This window comes from Accipiter gentilis, chromosome 12 (assembly GCF_929443795.1).
Source record: "Accipiter gentilis chromosome 12, bAccGen1.1, whole genome shotgun sequence".
NCBI lineage: Eukaryota > Metazoa > Chordata > Aves > Accipitriformes > Accipitridae > Astur > Astur gentilis.
The window spans coordinates 20,318,196-20,337,981 of NC_064891.1; the positions used below are offsets into that span (position 1 = coordinate 20,318,196).

A 19,786-nucleotide genomic window follows, 5' to 3' on the forward strand; every position below is an offset into this window, starting at 1 on the left:
GACAAATGCCAAATTTGTTTTAGCTAATAAATTATCAGGGGTTTGGAATTCTGCCTGGTACTCTGGACCCCGTCCTCTTCACCAGTTGCACATTACAGAGCCATGAACAAGCCAAAATACCCTGTAAAGAAAAACTCCCTTGGTGCACAAAATATGCAAGACCAGCATATCCAGTTCCACATGACCCTCTCCTTCAAAGCCTGTAGCAGCAGCAGGCGTGCCAGTCAGAGTACTCGCAATGAAGATGATCAAGCCCAAGGTAGGCAGAATTCAGGCCATGAAGAGATCACATTTGATTTTTCAGAAAAGGTCTGAAATGGCAAAATACTTTAAAATATCTCCCCTATTTTTTTCCCTGTTAAGTGCTAAGATTCAGAGAGAAGATACAGAAGAGCCAGTGGGCTGACACGCTGTTGGACTGTGTACCAGTATCCACCTTGCTGCAGCACAGGGCTCATGAAAGCCAACTTGCTCTGCTCCTGAAGCTAGCAGTAATTCTGAAGCCAGCACTGAAATCTGTGTTGCTAGAGCTAGACTGCTTAAGTACTCAAACTAGCTACCTCAGCAACTGAACTGTCATGCATGAAGTTTGTATGGCTGCACTGATATCTACTCGGTTTTGCAATGCTCTTGCAAAGTAAAATCTATTAGTATTGTATGAATTTAATTGTTGGTTAATCGACAAACTTTGAGTCGATTAAATCTCCTTCATCCATTTAACAATGACTACACATTTAAAATCTGAAGTGTTTTGCATTTAACTGCAGTGTGGAACAGAAGAAACACACAAGTTAGCTGGTTAAAGACCTGGAAGACTCTAGGAAGGACCAAGAAGAAGGAAAAGTTCCTATGTTCTGACTAGTCACACTCACTTTAGAAGGATGCTAATGGCCAGACATATTAGAGAACATTGTCAAAAGCCCAAGGAACACATACTCTGGGACAGGGTATGTATGCACTGCTGAACTCTGGCATCTCTGTATTACAAAGAGGTGGAGGAAACGCTTAGCATGACTATAGAGTAATGAACGGAAAAACCAGTGTCTTGTCACTTTCAACGGTGGTATTCTCCAGTAAGCTAACCAATAATTTCCTAGTATCTTTAACGAACACAGTGAAAAATTATTAGATATGTAGAAATTACTTGAGCCAACACTGTTCCTGAATTACTGCCATCTCTAGAATTATAGATCAATGGAGTGAAGCAGAACGGGCTTTCATTCAAAGGGAAAAGCAGATTGATCATTCCAAAGTCCAGTGAAGAGTCCTGTTCTGCTGCACACTGCACATGCCAAGTCACCTAGTTAAGAATTATGAGAAGATGTATCAGATGAAAGAGAAAGGAGCCGGCAATGGAAGAGGACACACTAGTAAAATACAGATAAGCTCACCCATTGCCCAGTTACTGTCTGGTTTTACAGGAATCATAATAGAATTAAACTTTAAGGAGCATTTGAAGTAGTCTGAAGCAGTAGTTTTTTGTTTTTTTTTTTTAATTTAGCGGACAAATTTTCTCTAAGTCGACAGACGCATGACAGGAAATCTGAGAGTAGAATGGACAAGTGTGAAGGAAAGTGTGTCTATTTTAAGACATACATACCAGATGTCATGAACAAGTCACTCATTTTCAGACAGCAGATTCAATTTTTTAAAAAATTACTCATGCAGAAAAGAACAATATGTACGCATTTACCAAAATTAAATGTAATAAGTGAGTGGATATGAATGCAAGTGGGCAGTTGTTGTGGATGGTTTCCAGGTGGCCAATTTTGGATGCAGCTTCAGAAGCAGCATTTACAAATAATGATGCTCATTTGCATAACATGCCCTCGAAGGGTATCTCAAAATCTGCAAGACTATCTCAGCCACAACATGGCTTGCAAGTATCTTAAACTTCTAAGTGGTGAGTGAGGAGGAAAGGGCAAGGGGGAGAAGGGGGGAGGGGAGAGAATATACACCTAGGAGACTTACTGACAAGTACAAATATACCTCAGTTTACAAGTTAAATCTGTGAATGACACATTGTCATGGTTTAACCGCAGACAGCAACTATGTACTCCACTCACTCACTTCTCCCCCACCCAGTGAGATGGAGGAGAGAATCAGGGCAAAAAAAAGTAAAACTCATGGGTTGAGATAAGAACAGTTTAATAGAACAGGAAGGAAGAAAATAATAATTATAATAACAAAAGTAATAGAATGACAATAATAATAAAATTGGAATATACAAAACAAGTGATGCACAATGCAATTGCTCACCACCTGCCGACCAATGCCCAGTCAGTTCCCAAGTAGCGATCTGCCACCTTTGGCCAGCTGCCCCCAGTTTATATACTGGGCATGATATCCCATGGTATGGAACACCCCTTTGGCCATTTTGGGTCAGCTGCCCTGGCTGTGTCCCCTCCCAGCTTCTTGTGCCCCTCCAGCCTTCTTGCTATAACACTATACCAGCTACAAGAAAGAAAATTAACTCCGTCCCAGTGAAAACCAGGACACACATTTAATACACTTCTGTTACCACCTTAGTAAACTGTTGTTCTGCAAGTAGGTTACTGTCATACAGTGTCAGTCAGACTAGCTTTGAGCATCCTATGAATTTACTAGTATGATTACTGCTCTATTAGCAGGCACTAAACATGTGCCACAGTTCCTTCCTCTCAAAGTTCGTTAAAACAGAAATGCACTGGCACCTGTCATTTCCTAACAAGGCACATACTTCCGAAATGCTGTGTTTTATATACAGTGTGATACAATGTTTTGTGTAAGAAAAATAATTCCAAACACTTTGTTGTATGTTAGAAAGTACCAGCAATTTACACAAATGTGTATTACCCAACCATACAGTCAGAGCTGGATTGTACTCTTTACTCAGAGCTTATTATCTTGGAAAAAAATACAAGTCAGAAGGAATATTTTTGGTTTTGTTTTTAAATGTGCTGACTAAAAGCAGAAGGATACAACATCGCCTAATAATGGAAACCATAGTTTTCCTATTTCAGAATCCTTCAGTGGCTTACTTAATATACCACGTTGCTTACATCATATACATCCACATTTGCAAAACCTGTCTTCAAATTGGGCTCTTGATCAAACCACTGTATAACAAAAGCAGATGAATGCATTAAGATTGTACAGTGCAACCTGATGGAAGGTCAGCCATTACACCTCTGTTGCAACAAAGATCTAACCTATCCAGAGTACTCTGACTCTGTCCCAGTATTCTCTGAAATCAACAGAAACCTTCTTTTACTTGAGTGTTTTTCTGACATAAAAAAAAAAAAAAATAATCTTTTCTATTATTGATACTCAGAAAGTATCAGAGCAACCGCAGGCATCTCTATACAATTATACCTTTGGAACAAGGGGTCAGTGACGTTTTGCCAAGTGGTGCCGACAGCAAAAACGTCTCTCAACTGACTAACCTCCTGTCTCTGACCCCACTCTTCCCTCTTGCCTTTCCAAGTTAGAAAAATATTAGAAATAGAGCCACTGAAAAGTGTTTCTAAAAGGTACTGCAGCTGTGAATTCCCAGAGATAACATATTAGCACTGTAACAGGAAACAAGGGAAGCAGGTGAAAAGGGCTGTTGAATGTTTTGATGTTGTAGCTCAGTTCATATGTGCAAGGCTGAACCCTACAAAACCCGAGTTGTACTGAAGCCTGCCTCAACCGTGCTATAAGCACTGTCACACTGTTAGCATAAATAGGAGTCACAGCACATGCTGTGGTTTAGCTAAAACGTTCCATACATCTGTACTTAACTCTGAGCCAACTTCCTTTTCAGGTCACTATTAAATCATTTTAATTAGGAAATAGTTACATGATACTTACAGTAATAAAAATGTGAACCTACCACCAGGCAGGTTTAGCTACCATGTTTTAGATCTAAGTTAGACCTAAACCCTCCTGTAATTGTGTAGTTGACACAAAGTTGCCTGACCAACTACAAAATCCTGAGCTTGGAGAAGCATTTCAGCACCAAACCTGAAGACATTCTTGGGTATTTATCTACTGCTTTCATGTCCATCATATCCAGACAGCAATCTGCTAATGTGCTTGTTATCAGTACTCATCAAAACCAGGCTAGCACATGGCTACATCAACCGATGCTATTGCTACAAAGGCAAATAAAAGGCTCACAGGAGTGGCTGTAGGAGAGGCTGTCCCCATACTTCCCCTACCCTCAACCTCCTCTGACAGCTTATGCCACCTATTTTAAAAGGCAGTCAGGCAGCTGCTAGGTACTCCACAACCTCTGTTCAACTTAGTAATGAAACCCTCAGAAAGATGAACTGATGTTTTATAACCAAATTAACTTTTACATTAATGGCCATTACTCCAGTGAAAATAATTCACACATGGAAATAGCTAAACTCATTGTGCTCTGACAGTTAATTCTATTACACAGCTTTCTCTTAAGCTGGTCAGAGTTCCTCTGTCTGCTGCTGCTCTCTTCTGTGCCTCCTTATAAAACAAACATGATGACAGCAAGAAATGGATACTTCTACTTTACATTTACATGGCATCTCTTATCCAAAGACCTTATTTCACCAACAAAATATCAGGCCACCACCAAAGAAAATGTTTCTCACCATAGCACTCACAAAATCAAACTAGCTACAGATACAATTCTACATTGTCTTTTAAATTATAGAACATAGGTGAATCTTTAAACATAAAAAATATTTGGGGCAAGAAAGAAACAAGATCACGTTTGTAGAGTCCTCTTAGTTAAACCCCACCCCTCTCTCTGTTGGTAAATAAGTCTCTGTTTCCATGAACAAGCTGTGTAGGTCTCCCACAAGCCTAACTGATCCCCAGGTCCTCATGAGAGGCAAAGGCCTTCTGTAAAGTAGTGCACAGCTCCAGAGTCCCACGTTTGTCTTTGTTTATATACACAAGTACAACTAGACACACGCACCCAAACACATGTATCTATACTTGCCGCTCTCTCCTTCTGCAGAGGTAGAGGCACTGATTGAGGAAACGAAGCAAGCAGTCTGTCCAAAGACCTTTCTTTCAAAGGGAGCTTTAATGAGTTCTGAAACACTTGCAGAGCAGCCTTATTTTGGAGCCTTGGAGCCTTGACCCTGTAGGGCAGGAAGAATAACTCCTCAGGCTCTTTGGTGCCACAGGGAATGGAAGGCACTTGGCACAAAGGCAAGAGCCTGACTCCGTATGTAGCAGGGATCAGTACATCCCACATGAGGCAGCCAAACTCCTCTCTGAATCATATTCTCCGTCATCCTGCGGAGACTTTCTTACTGGCTCTTATTAAAATACAGCTTTTACTCTGCATCACTTTTACTAATGGCTTTGATCTAGACACGAATAACAACTGCACAACATCCATATTCTCTAGGCTACCGCGAGAGTCTGTCTAAAACCAGCTAATAATTTACATGGAAATTGTATCTACCAGAGAGAGCCTGTATGGCCAATATAATAGAACAATATTGACACAGGCAAGAAAAGTTAATTAAACCTTTTAGATGAGGGCTACACAGTTCGGACAAGACAAAACCCTTAGTTCCACAGGCATATGATTTTACAAAATTCAGAGGTAACAGATTATATAATTGCACATGGTTTTAGGATCTGCCCTTCCAAACTGAGTTGTTGAAATGCTTCTACTATACATACTGTGTCTGAGAACAATAAAATACATAATAAAGACAAAAGATCAAAATGTTTTCTAGCTTTATTATTATCATCATGAGACCTTTGAAGCATGCTGTTGTATCACTGAAAGAAGAAAAAAAACCAACCCCAAATACCCTGATCCAGCCCCCCCTTGTGACACTTAAGGATTTGGAATGAAACCAGTAGATCTCTTTACACAGACTACTCAAGACGAATAAGGTAAATTTTGAACTGGTTCTAATCAATGTGAGGCAAAAATTAGTAACTCTCAACACAATTCTGAAAATGCAAGATGTGCTTGGTTTTCAGTAATTTCCGAAGGCAGCAGACACCAACCGAAAAGCTTAAATAAAACTAAGCAGTTAAAGGATCAGAAGAAAAAACTAAATAGCAGCATTACATTTATCATATCTGTAAGCTGCACCAATTCCAATGCTTAGTGTCTTAGGCCCTTTGTCCTGCAAAGTGACATGCATTTACCTTTGTACACAGAAGCTGTCTCAGGAGTTCACATCGATTATGTCTACAAATGTGAAAGGTAAACTGTAAATTCTGAGAATTATCTCATCCCATAGTTGGACAGTGCTTCACAAAACTAAAATTAAATTTTTAGTGAGACTTGAGAGAGGTTCCTAATTGCAATTAAGAAAAAAATTATTTGTCAACATCCTAAACTTACAGGCTTTTTCTGAATACAAACTAGCAAAATTAAAAGATGGGTAGATTCTGAACATGCAACCCCCTGAAAATGAAGTGGTTCCACAATTCACTATACTGTCTTTAATCAAGACCAGGGCCATTTATACTTTGAAATTAATTGCAAGAAAAACATTCTATTCCAGGAGTACAAAAGAAAGCTGTTTCTAAACAGGTAAGTAGTTTGAGGTGAATTTCTAGTTTATATGTCCAAATTATGTTCAGTTTTCTTTAAGAAGCAAACCAAGAAGACTAAAGTGGGGTTTTCTCTGAACTCAATTTCTCTTCCTTCCTCCTATCTACTATCACAGAACGTCGCACGCTTACTTAAATAACTTGTTCACATTACCTGATTGGTTTTGATGCAACTGTTCATGTAAGTGAAATTACTCACATTCGTAAGTATTTGAAGATTACATTTTAAATTTGCTGCTTTCAAATCTGTCCATTGCATTTGCTTGGACTGCAAGTAACATTTTTTTGAACACTTCAAGTTACTTTCTCTCTTTTCTCTATCAAAAAACCCCATATGCAGCTTTAGAGAAAACCAAGAACAACAACAAAAAGCCAGCTAGTGTGAATATACAGTTCTTTCACAGAAAGAGCCTGCAGTAACAGTGTTTCCTCAGCACATATCTGACGAAGCAGTTAGAACACAGACACCTTCTAGCTTAACAATTTCCGGAAAAGAGCTCAAGGTTCACATGTGATACCACACAGAGTAAGATGTGTGTAGTTGCCAACAGTATGCGATAACACCTGTGTGTTGGACTCATTAAAGATTTAACCAGAGAAGTCACGTGCACACTGAAAAATGGCTGACAACTGCCATGCTTAATGCACGTCTCAAACTTTGAAAAAAGAAAGCAAAATGGAGTTACCTTTGGATGCAGAGGATGGCACTTTCACCAACATTTCTTTGGCAGATGATTCAGGTAAGAAATTACAGTAATCTGTGGATAAAATACAAATTCCATGGGCTGAATAGTAATACTGAATGAGCATACAAATCTGTAGATCCTAACTACTAGGTACAATGTATTTTTAGCAAATGCCCTCAAGTAAACTTTTCTAGTTGTATAGTTGAATAAGCCTTGTGATTAGTTAAGAATTGAGATTCTGTGGATATGGAGGCTACCACAGTTTTCACATAATAGCATATGGTAATATACATTCATCATCTGAGCACATATAGCCTTTCACTGTTCAGAAAGAAAAAGTTACAGTAATGTTAACTCGGTAGTTACTACTATCAAAGAACACACCGATAATGCTGGCCTTTCCTCCTGAATATGGAACAATAATCTCTTTGACACACTCTAGTGAGAGCTCGCAAGAAGTGATGCAAATTAATTGGTAATGGAAATAAGCTGATCCATTTAAATCCCCACTATTAAGCTCCTAATTGTTTAAAAAGAAACTATGAAAACAAAGACTGCTTCCCCCCACCCCTGCCTTGTAGCTTATGGAATAGAAATTATTTGGAATGGGAAGTAGGATAGTTCTACACACTGGAAAAATGAAATGAGTTAATATGAATTGATAATAAATTATTTAGAAAGGTGTGGCCAGAGTATCAACATGATCATGTCAGCACGGCTGCCATACAGCTGTGCTAATTTACAGTAGCTAGGAATCTGGATTGCTTATTAATGAATAATACAAGTCCTATTCCCCCCCCCCCCCCCGCCTTTTTTTTTTTTAGTGTAAAGAATTTTATTGTACATGCTATCTTTATTTCCTATATAAAAAATACCATGGAGTTTATCTTATTTTTAGAACACAATTTTCTAGCAATTACCTATTAGTGTGATGGTGCTGAACTGGATGTCTGAATGCACTTTGTTTATACAGCATATAGCCTAATGACATCAAGATGTGGTTGAACCGAAGTATTCACAAGAAGAAAAATTGGCAGGCCTTGGTACAAGTTGTGCAGTAATGAAAGGTTCTGCTGACAGTGAATCTCACTCTTTCCCTGTAGCAAGGTGTAGAACAGTGAGGAAAAGGTATTCTATGACACTGTTTCACGACTTGCTGCACAGCTGATAACATGGCAAGAACAGATGAGGGGCGGCACACAGCGGCAAGATTGTCTAGTCTTTGCAAAGCATCCAGAAGTAGCTGAGTTAGGGATGACTCCGTAATACTGGATGGGTTTGAATCTGCCCTGTCTCACAGATGGGTGTTTTTGCCATATTGCTTGCTTAGTCTTTCAGAAGACGCCAAGTCGCTTTCATTAGAAGGCAAACACCCACTAACCTCCTCTACTACTCTAACCTCAGCACCCTTGCAGCTTGGAAAAACGTTAATACACATGAGGAAACAGAGGCACAAAGTTAAAAACTCTCCCATTCAAGCACCAACTGACACTAGATACCAAAATATACTCACCAATGCCAAGCCCTAACAGATGTCACTGATACAAAAGTAGCTGCTCAGCAACAGTGCAAGTGAGAGTCTACTGCACCTCAGAAACCGAGCACTTCAAATTTACTAGACTCTTGACTGCAGTAACACACCCAAGGTCAGAGAAAGCTCATGTTCACAACACAAAGAGGACCATAAAAAAAGGTTTCTTTATGCAAGATCTGTTACCAATATCAGAGCTCTTCCCCTAGTCGAAGAGGTGGGGACAGTCACTCAGAAGTAAAGAGAGAAATTCAGAGTAATGGCAAATAAGTGACATTTTCAGGCAAGATTTTAGCTTGGAGGCATAGAGGGAGAATACAGTAAGATTCACGGTGAACATGATAACCCTGGTCCATTTTTTCTGTCAGAGGGCAACACCTGGAGGCTAGAGAGAAAGGTATAAGAAAAATCCTAACCTGTAAGAGGAAGAAACTATCATATACTTTGTAGGAAACAGTCTTCCTCACCTCTCCTCTTTGAAGTTAAGACTAATTACAGTAACTCTGGAGCACAGAAGCTAACAAACAGAATGGGCCTTACAGCTGTAACTGTAAGGCTGGAGAAGAACATTAATTCCAGAAGAGCAGGGAGGATAAAAGACAAATTTTACATGGTGAGAGAGAAAAAGATTCCTTAGGATGGGCAACAGCAAGTTCAAGCAAGGAATAAGGAAACTGGACTTGCAATATGTAGATCATAAGTGGACTTTGCCCAAGGATGACCTGATGTTTTAGAAGCAAGTGTTCCATAATTAAATTTTAAGTAGGATCACAAAGATGCACTGGTTTTAATGAACTCTAGTACATTTGTAATTGCATAAGGCTTTCCCCCCATTTCTTAAAATGTACTGGAAAATATACTAAACAGAGAAGTAGAACAACATGCTATGCATATACAATCTGAAGCATAATCAGAATACAGTCTTCGTATCAAAGTTTCTTTAGTACAGTGAAAAGCCATTGTGGCAAAGCAACAGGGGTTACTGAGCCTGATTAACTGAATGCAATGCATGAATATTTAATAGCTACTGCTCTTTCAAAACAGCAGCGTTTCTCTATTTATTAAGTACACAGGTATTAAAAATAAATCACTTCCATGTAAATGAACACAAAATGGTAGCAAGATAGAAACTTCTCAATTTTTTTAATAGCAATATCAAAAGTGTATGAAATCAAGGAAAGCATTCATTAACAGCATTTGTGAAAATATTTTCACCTTTAATGAAAGAAACACCTTTTCATTTAGAGACTCATAGCACTTGATGAAGTTCCCTCAAACAATTACCTACTCAAACAAAACCACAGAGGAAATGAAAGAAAAAATAAAACAAAACAGTGACATGATGCCCAACAGCTGCAAAAGTTTCTGTACTGTTCTTCTGATTAATGCTCTATAAGTAAATCAAGGCTCTCTTTCTTCATTGTAAACAACCTAGAAATTCTTTTTTCAAATACGCTTTCCAGAAAGCCAACATTAAGGGCTACTTTTCTCACGTAAACCTCTCCTTTTAAAAAGCAGATACAAACTTCTTAATGTTTAGGCCTAACCTACAGAAGGCAAAACAGTTTTTAATCTCATTAAGTTACCAGTAAATCTTTACAGAACCTCGTTACAAAGTTCTTCCACAAAATTTGGTGGCAAACCTATAGCTGATGATTACAAGGAGGAGCAAACTGTTAACAGGCCAACATTAGGTCATATATGTTGGTATTCACAGCCTAAAGCTGCAAAGAGTGCAGTTGCTCAGTCTATTTAAAAATGCATTTTTGTGGAGTCAGAGTAGAAATGAGAACATTTACACTCATGCACAACCTTGCAAAAGATAGGACACAGTTACATTAGAAGCCTGGCCTCTCCAGGGTTAAAGACAAAACATGACTTTCTCAGGCTTTCTTTTTGTAGACCTTCTAAAGAGGCTGGATTTTTTTTTTTCCAACTGTATGCTCACAGGTCACCTCATATGAGGTGCCATTCTCATTCAGGACACAAGGCACTACCAAAACATGCACAATAAGCAAGGACACAGACAACAGTTAGACCAATGTAAGCCTAAATGGCTGCTCATTTTGTACAATTTGATTTGGTTGGAAAAAGTGCAAACTAAGAACTACTCAGATTCTCCCTTTGACAGAAGTCTGTAATTGTAAATTTGCACAAGGATGTGCACAAGGCTACAAAAGCCTTTTGAGGCTACTGAGAAAGAGTAACAAGAATTGCAGAGAATTCTGGTGTAAAGCAACATTACTTGGAAAAAAAGTTCTCAGAGTCTGTCATTTCCACAGAGAAGCAAAATGATGAAGATTTGATGCAAAGGGTCTTGCGAGTTAGTATGGCAAGGAAAAAGAACTAAGGCATTTGTATTCCTTTTTGTCTTTTTCTTTGTGGCAATAATTAGTTAAAGGAGAAAACAGTACAGTTCAAGTAGCAAACTCATCTCAGAAAGTTGTACAATACCTTCTTCTGTTAGTGAAAAGGAGAATATGTTTCTATTCTAGTGGTGAACAGTGAAGCCTCTGTCATCAGACAGCTTACGCAGGCGCCTCTAGCGCCTGTAAGGTTGCCAAAAAGGAAGTGACAGGCTTGTTGGTTTGCACTGTGTACCATGGAAAAAAACAGGATATACACCAGAGTTTTAGAAATCAAACGTCTGAAAACATTTGTCATTAGCAGCAATGACTCAGAATCTGAGTCCAGAGCAATAAAATTCTCTCCTGTAGTTTTGTAACTGTACACATGTATGCATTCAGGTAAACTGTTAATGATGCTTTATAACCTAGGGAGATTGTTACTACTTTAAGCAAAAAATGCTCTTTCAGTGAAACTGAATAAATGAATTGCTTTTGCCAGCAATGTCATCTAGTTTTAGGAAAGCTTAACTGGAACTTTGGATACAAGTATAGATAATTGCATTTGTGAAGTGAAACTTGTTCCTAAAAATTGAACATAGATGACAATATTACGAATGCCTCCTCTGCTTTAACCAAATGCCTTAGAAAACATAAAATGAATTAGTAAGAAAGGAAGGGATTAGCACCTGTTCTAAGTTACACCCAAGTCAGTTTTGACTTCAGGAGCTCTGACACATTGCTAAATATTATGAGCTCTCTTTATAACTCTTTTCAGTCAGAAAATTCACTTGCCTGGAGTGATCTAGTGTGTAATGTAAAAATAGTTTAATAAACAAAACAGTGGATCACTACTTAGGGCAGTGTTCAAGTATTTCCAGTAATAAAGAGAATCATCTTATTTCTTCTTTTAGACTGCAGAGTGGCTATTAGTATGTTGTTATGCTGCTTCACAGAAGTAAACAATTAATTTCCAGCATTTGAGAATATTATTTAATTTTCTTGATAAGGTATATGTTCTCTAAAGTAGAGAACATTAAGTTTGTAAACAAAACTAAGAAAAAAAGCTCTGTGAAAACAGGTTGTGCCCAGTCTCTCAGCCTTGTGCTGCATATTCCAAAGACTCAAAGTAAACAGCCACATAGTGAAGTTGACCAATTTGCTCACACTTACATGTGATTAGTATTTACCCCATTAATTTTGCCCCTCCCAGCGAGTGGGGAAACCACAAAGCAGCAAATGTTGCCAGATCCCTGTCAAACAGAAGCCAGTCTTCAGAAAGATTGTTCCAGGTTCTCCCGGAAACAGTCCCCAAACAAGACTTGCTACGCTAACAACTTACAGAACAAAGAAATGACACTTTCTAACACAAGAGTTAACAAAATACTACAGGCTGATAAAAGTGAGAATTGTATACAAAAGAGCTTGAATTGGCCACGTCCAGCCAAAGGGGGACACCAAGCACACCCCTAAATGCAAAGTACCATTTGGTTACTCTACACACATGCATAGGTAAGTCTTCCCTGGGACACATTCTGCATTATAAAAGGAAACTTATTGTTTGGGATGTACTCTAAATCCCCAAAGCTTCAAATTTAAAGTGCACAACAAATTTCATTGATGATGTATTACCCAATGCAAGACAGGTGAGGTAAGGAATTTGAACAACAAATGGGTAAATCATGTGATATGCTAAGCTTCTGTTGTGGTTGATTTCGCATAAAAAATACTTTGGGCTGTGGGCTTTTTTTTTCCTGTGGTGTGTTGTGTTTGGGTTTTTGTTTGTTTAAATCCAGTAATGCATCAGATATTTAGATAGTTGACTTCTTTGTGCTGGAAAATAGAGGGATGGTTAGGAAGGCAAAACTTTTTGAGGGAAAGCAAGAGGAGCTAGGCATTCTCTCTGTGGAATTTGCACCCAGCAGCATCAATCCAGTAGTCTTGGTCCCTGGAGTGTGGACACCAGGGCTGTGCACAGCAGGGTTGCTTCCTGCTGGCTCAGCACTTAGCTATACTTTCCTTGGAAATCAGGGGATGAAGGACAGGGAAAGAAAAGAAGTAACATGCATGGATCTTGCCATGATAAGGAGTTGGGACATAGCCAGGTCACACAGAAAGAGTTTCTAAATGCTGGGGCCCAGAAGCATGGGCCAGCTGCACAATATCTCAGATACTAGGGTAAAGGGATTGATATGAAGCACTTAGAGTAGGAAGATGCATTGTGTGAGATCCTATATGTCTGAGCATACTGAGGTACAAACCTAAGGCAGTACTATGTAGACTAAAGATGCCATCTGTTCTCTGCTGACAGCCTCTCTGCAATGCTAACAGTGGAGGCTCAGATAAAGACGATTTTCTCTAAAGGAAAACCAAAAAACCTTTCACACACATTAACTTCTGAAAAGGAGTTTCAGCCTGGTGCTCAAGCGCAAACATCAGAAGTAAGTAAGAGTCAAAAGAAAATACTACAGTCAGAAACTAAAACCATGCAAAGCAGAGTGAACCCTCAACAGTATATGTACCAAAACGGAAACAGTAGGTAAACCAGCAACTCTTGGAATTACTACTCTGTTTTGGCTACAACAGCACAGAAGCTAGTATGTCTGGTTTCCATTCTGTCCCATAATTTAATGTCTAGGATTTCCCCACTTTGCTCATTTTGGAACGGTTTAGACAATAAACTGCAAACGTAATGCAGCGAGCATAGTGGAATTTCTGCAGCAGAGGTGCATTTCCCCAAGATTAGCCTGCAATATTCCCTCCCCCTTACAGTATAAAACACGGCAAGTTCTTTGCCAGGTAAGCGAGCTCTCCATCCATCTGTATCCACCTGAAGACTCAGGCCATGGTTTTTTCCTGTTAATCAAAGTGCTGGAGACCGTCTTGCTAGAAAGAATGATGAGAACCTGTTGATTGCCAGGCTTGCCACATAGCAAGTGCAGGAAGCAATATCATAACAGGGTGAGAAGCACCTGTCAATTTAAAAATGGCAATCAAAGAGAGTTACTAACAAGCTCCTAAAGCCCAGCCACCACCTGAGAGGACTGCTTGTGGGGATTAAGGCAGATTACTGGGTTCAAAATGCCTTTTGTAGAGAAGGTGATATACTTTTAAGTAAACTAGACAATGGAACCGAAAACAACAGACTCATTTTCCAGTACAAATAGAGTGCAGGACTCTAATTAAAATGTTTTCATAACTTGAACAGCATTCAGCCTAATCTGAATTTATGTGATTGTGAGGTTAAAAAAGTCATTAACACAGTGTTAATAATATTGTGGAGGCACTCAGAAGATATTATGTATTAGAAATACATACTTTCTGTGTTGTATTGGAAAAATAGAGTAGAGGGCACACTTTCCAAATGCCTTTATCTTCCTGGGTATCTACACAGCAACACATTATTTATTTATAACTAGATATATTCCTGCAACGTATGGATATACATCACTGCAACATACGGCTCAAGCTACATAGTACCTGTAAAGATACTGGAGGTTATGCAGTGCAGTCACTTCAGTGACGCCACCAAAATTAGCTCGGGTCCCACACGTTGTCTTTACTGTGGCTCGCGGGCTGTCCTACGAGGTCCAAAAGGAGCACCCTGTGCAGCATGTTCTGCACGGGTCATTCCCCCACAGGGAAAGGACACAGAAACGGGAGCGTTGGTTTGGAACTGGCTAGACGAGAGAAACTACGCGAAGTTACTCAGGTTTCTGTGGGATGTGATCTCTAACGCTGTTAAGATCCAGAAGCGAGGAGCTAAATGCCAGGTTTCTTAACCTGGACCCTGCCGTGCAGAAGGCTTATTCGATCTGCCAGACTGGAAGCAATCCGGGAGTGAGCCGCAGCCACCCGCACACTCGCTTTTCTCCAAGTTTCCTCAGACTTTGCCAGCCTGCCCAAACCCGAAGGACTCCCACACTGGAGAACACCCGCCTTCTCCTAACTTCTCCTCAACGCAACTGCAGAGCGACCGACCGACCACGGGTCCAGGCCCACCGCTCTGACCGCCTCCAGCGCAAAAAGGATCCGTCAGAAAAGCGTCGATGCTAACTCAATCCCGCACTGACTAGTTACTTCCATCGTTTTACCTACAGCTCAGCGGGAATTACCGGCGAAGGGCCGCCTAACCCCGTGAGGCGAGCGGGGACGCGCCCCCTCACACCCGCCCCGCCCCGCCTGCGCCAACCGCCGCCGGGCGGGGATCCACCTGTGAGCACGGGGTGGGGGAGGGGGGGCGGGCCTCTTCCAGACCTGGCACCGCCCTCCACTTGCTCCCGAGCACCCCATTGGCTAGAGCGGGCACCGCCCTGTGCGCGCGCAGGGCCGGCCAGCGGGGAGGCGGCGCAGGCGCGGCGGGGAGGCGGACGGCTGCGGGCCGGGGCCGGGGCCGGGGCCGGGGCCGGGGCGCAGCCCGCAGGGAGGAGGAGGAGGAGGAGGAGGAGGAGGAGGCGGCGGCAGGTGAGGATGGCGGGGCGGGGCGGCCGGGCCTGGGCGGCTTCTGGCAGGGAGGGAGGGTGCCGTAGGCCGCAGAGCGGGGGTGGGTCCTGGGTGGGAGCCCCTCTACGGCGCCGCTGTCGCCGCCGGTCCCCCCGCCCCCGGCGGCGGCGGCGGCGGCGGAGGGTCGGGCGCCCCTGGTGCTGCCGTTCGGCCGTTCCCGTCTCGCGGTGAAAGGACGGGGACGCGGCGGCGGGGGATGCGGCGTGAGGTGGAGGGGGAGCTGCGCCCCGCAGGCCCGGTGTCCGCGATAACGGCGAGAGGGGGCGGGCGACGAAGGGGGCCCGTCCGCTGCTGCGTTTCTTTAACGGCCGGTTCCAGAAAGATCGGGGCCCAGAAGGCGGCAAGCGCATGGGTGAAGCGCACGGGGTTAGTTTACGCACCGGAGAGGAACACAGGTCGGTTATTTTTGTAAACTGAAGCGTAGTTGCGTGGAGATGCGTATTTACAGACCACAGAAGGCTCCAGGACAAATAATGAAAGAACGTTGAAAGACGTTCTTCTGCCTTCGGCTTACGTGCTGGCTTTTTAACGCCGGTTAGAAAAAGGCTTCTAAAATCCAAATGTAAAGGCAACATTAACAGTCACGTCGGTGTTCTCTTTTTTTTTTTTTTCTTTTCTTTGAGCAGAGCAGCGCTCAGGAATTCTGTCTTCAAAAGCAGAAAGAGCCCATTCTACAATGATGAATGCAGACATGGATGGTATAAGTTCTTAATGTTCTTGTTCGTCATTGTTACTTTTTTCTACTTAATATAATTTCCAACTGTTTCAGAGGTTGCATTAAAACTCATATGATTTGTTGCAGCTGTAGAGGCTGAGAATCAGGTGGAATTAGAAGAGAAAACACGGCTTATTAACCAAGTTTTGGAACTGCAGCACACACTTGAAGGTTAGCAGCTTGACACATCTGATTTTTTTTACAAGCACACAGGAATAAGCAAAAGAAGAGAACGTTACTGTTCTGCCCTACCTTAGTCAAAGCGTCCAGAAGTATGTCACTTATGCAGTCGAAGGTACATAAGCAAGGTCTCAGAACTACTTTTTTTTCCCTCTTTATGCAACATAATGTTTGCTCGACTCTCATAATACATCAAGCAGAAGGAATGATATGGTTCACTTTTCCAGGCTCATCAGTTGACATACATCTTTGAGTCTGTTCATCACTGAAGTTTTGTTTCCAAATAGGTTAGTTTGCGATAGCTTAATTAAAAAAATTAAAAGAATAAAGATACAGACTGACAGTATATTCACGTAACAAGGTTGTCAAAATACTGTACTACCAAATAATATAGGAATAATGGGCTTTAGATAAAACTTGCGAGTAGCGTGGTGTCTTGTAAGGTAATACCTTATGGCAATGTTTCCCCACATTAAAAGTGTCAATAGTCTGATGTAGGCACATCAAACATATTCATTATTGTATGCAGTAGTGTCTGATATTTTTCTTGTAATATCATCTTCGCAGATCTCTCAGCACGAGTAGATGCTGTTAAGGAAGAAAACTTGAAACTGAAATCAGAAAACCAAGTTCTTGGACAGTATATAGAAAATCTGATGTCAGCGTCTAGTGTTTTCCAAACAACTGACACAAAAAGCAAAAGGAAGTAAGGATTGACTTTCAGATGATGTCATTGTATTGCTGCTGTCTTTTTTTGTTTTAATTGGCATAGGCTACATGAGCTAAAATACCTTAGGTTTGTGGCTTTACTGGATACCTGAAGATTATAAACTTTGGTGATAAACAGAATTAAGAACATTATCATGAGCAGGAGACATAAGTTTGTGTATTGTTAAGATTAAGCAATGTGCAAATGTAGTGTAGAGACTTACTAAACTTTCATATTTGTTTTAAAAATAAGCATATCTTGTTAAAAATTGGATTCAGTTTGTCAGGTTAAACAAAAGTCTGTTGGCACTCTTTGAGGTCTTAGGGTAGCGTTCTTGACTGGCAAAATAATAGTTATAATATTGTGTTGAAACCTCATTTGATGAAAATATTCAAAGTCTAATTGCATCAACTTCAAACAAAATCCTATAAATCAGTTAAGAATTTCTATGAAGTAATAACAGTATGACATTATTTGTGGGGCTTGCATACAGAAAAACACTTAAGATTTTTTGGGAAGGGGGGGGGTAAGGGAAGAGGAACAAGGATAAGCAACTTACATCAGGGAAATACCAAATTGATGCAGTATCAGAGTGTGTGTAGTTTGCAAGGTGTACACGTCAAACCATTTTCACTTTCCTGTTTCCTCAAAGAATGATCAGGCACAGCATCATGATGTATGATCTTCCTGAAGTTTTCCAGTTGTATGATAAGGAGTTAAATAAAAACCTGAGTAATAAGCTTTACACAAACAGGTCAACAGTGTTCCTCATGCTCGTTGGGAACAATCTGCAGTGAGGAACCGAGAACAAGTCTTTCCTCGCCACTTTTTACTTCCCTCCTGAAGTGCCAAACTTGTCTTTGCTTCAGGCCTTAGAGCAACTGTGTTCCTGCCCCAGAGCCCAAGTTTGTGAAGTACCTCTTGAGGCACTGCTCAGAAACATCTAAGGCAGTAGTAGGACAAAGGTGGCTTTTGCCTCTCAAATCTGTGCTGCTCTGAGCAATGCATAGCATCGAGGTGCCCTGTTTTTCACTGGCGTGGCTGTTTGTTAGCAGGTTTTGTAAAGGAGCTCAGCCCAGATGATGGGTCTGAGTACTTCCCATAGAAGCAGCAGGCATGCCTAGCATGATCAGTATTAAGGGAGAGCAGAAGCTGAAATACAAAAAAATGATGTAAGTTTTAGCAGTACTCAGTTGCATTTGTTTCATCTTGCCATACAGCAACATTGCAGACTTATTTTATGGTTGTTAGCTAGAACTGAGGTCTGGTCTCTTCAGTAACAAAGCCATTGTACATTACCTTTTAACAAAAGGAAACCACTAGTTCAAGGATCTATTTCAACCTTGCTGTGATGCATTCTATAAACTAAAGCTGCAGAAACTGAATGAGTGGATGCAGTAGTAGAATAAATCCCCAAGTTTCTTGGCAGCTAAGCACTGCTGTGTCAAGTGTAAGCTGACATTGTGAGGTTCGCCCCTCCCAAAGGGGAGGTCTCCCATATCTCCCCATTTAAGATGACTGTACAGCACTCACCAGAGTGTCAGCAAAGTCAAATGATTGCAAACAAAGCACTAATAGTTCAGTCTTGAGGGCTGTTTACAAGTCTGAGTCAAGAAACCTGGTGAAGTTTTACCCACCAAGGCACAAATGGCTGATACCATTTGTGTCATGGGATCCTGTAAACATCTGAAATTATTTTTAATCTTCTATGGACTACTCTCTCACTTTATTGCCCAACTGGAACTCTAAATTCATCCAGGAATTGCTAGCAGGTAGAGTAGATCACGTGTTTAGTCCAGGGTTTGAGCATTAAAAAAAGAACAATCACACCAAGCACTTGACTTAAAAAGATTGCATTGCATTACAGCCATCCTAGCTTTAAAGCCACATCACTGCACATCTCCATCTGCACTGTAGGAGATCAAGTGGTAACAGCATGCGCTTGTTAGACTTCAGCAATTTCCCCAAGATCAAGTAATCTTAAAATCATGGGTTTGTATTGTAAGATTGGATAGTGATATTTTATCCATCAGTGTGTATATAGTAGTCATTTCATCTATATAGCATCTTACATTCCACTACTGTGGCCTTCATTTAACTTATGAACATTTTAAAGATGTTGTATTTCTGACTTTACACTAAATAAAAACTTTTGATTTGTCTCTATTAGTTTGGTTTAACATTTATAAACCCTAAAACTTCTCATAACTATCTGTAGTCAAAAGGCAGAAAAGTAGTAGGGTTTGCCATCATCATAGTTGTTTCTACATAGCTGAAGTGTCTGAAAGATGAGATGTAATTAGCAAGTATTAAGATTAAACCTGGGTTAATTAATCTATTTTCAGCAAGCTTCCTGTTCCTGACTCATTTGGTATTTTCACCCATGAATCTTACGTTTATGTATACTTTTCTGTTCTGGCTAAAGGAAAAAGATTGGTAGACAACATCCAGTGTTGTCAAAGCTAAAGCTTGCACCTCCCCACGTGGGAGAATTTCAAGCCAAGTTAGAATAGAAGAGATTTTACCTTTTCCTACACAGGTAATGAGCTCTATGTTAGATGGAAACCAGAATTATTACTT

General features: G+C 40.7%; 1 protein-coding gene across 1 annotated transcript; it reads left to right on the top strand.

Moving 5' to 3' along the window:
- The first annotated feature begins 16,176 nt into the window (after nt 1–16,176).
- SCOC (short coiled-coil protein) lies at nt 16,177–19,372 on the top strand. Its single transcript, XM_049814972.1, has 3 exons — nt 16,177–16,300; nt 16,405–16,488; nt 17,065–19,372. The coding sequence occupies exons 1-3, from the start codon at nt 16,279–16,281 to the stop codon at nt 17,205–17,207; spliced, it is 249 nt and encodes an 82-aa protein (XP_049670929.1). The 5' UTR covers nt 16,177–16,278; the 3' UTR covers nt 17,208–19,372.
- Nucleotides 19,373–19,786: the final 414 nt, after the last annotated feature.

Coding starts and splice junctions, on each gene's coding strand:
- SCOC (XM_049814972.1), top strand. CDS start 16,279: ATGATGAATGCAGACATGGATG. Junction 16,301..16,404: donor GATGAATGCAGACATGGATG/GTATAAGTTCTT, acceptor GATTTGTTGCAG/CTGTAGAGGCTGAGAATCAG. Junction 16,489..17,064: donor ACTGCAGCACACACTTGAAG/GTTAGCAGCTTG, acceptor TCATCTTCGCAG/ATCTCTCAGCACGAGTAGAT.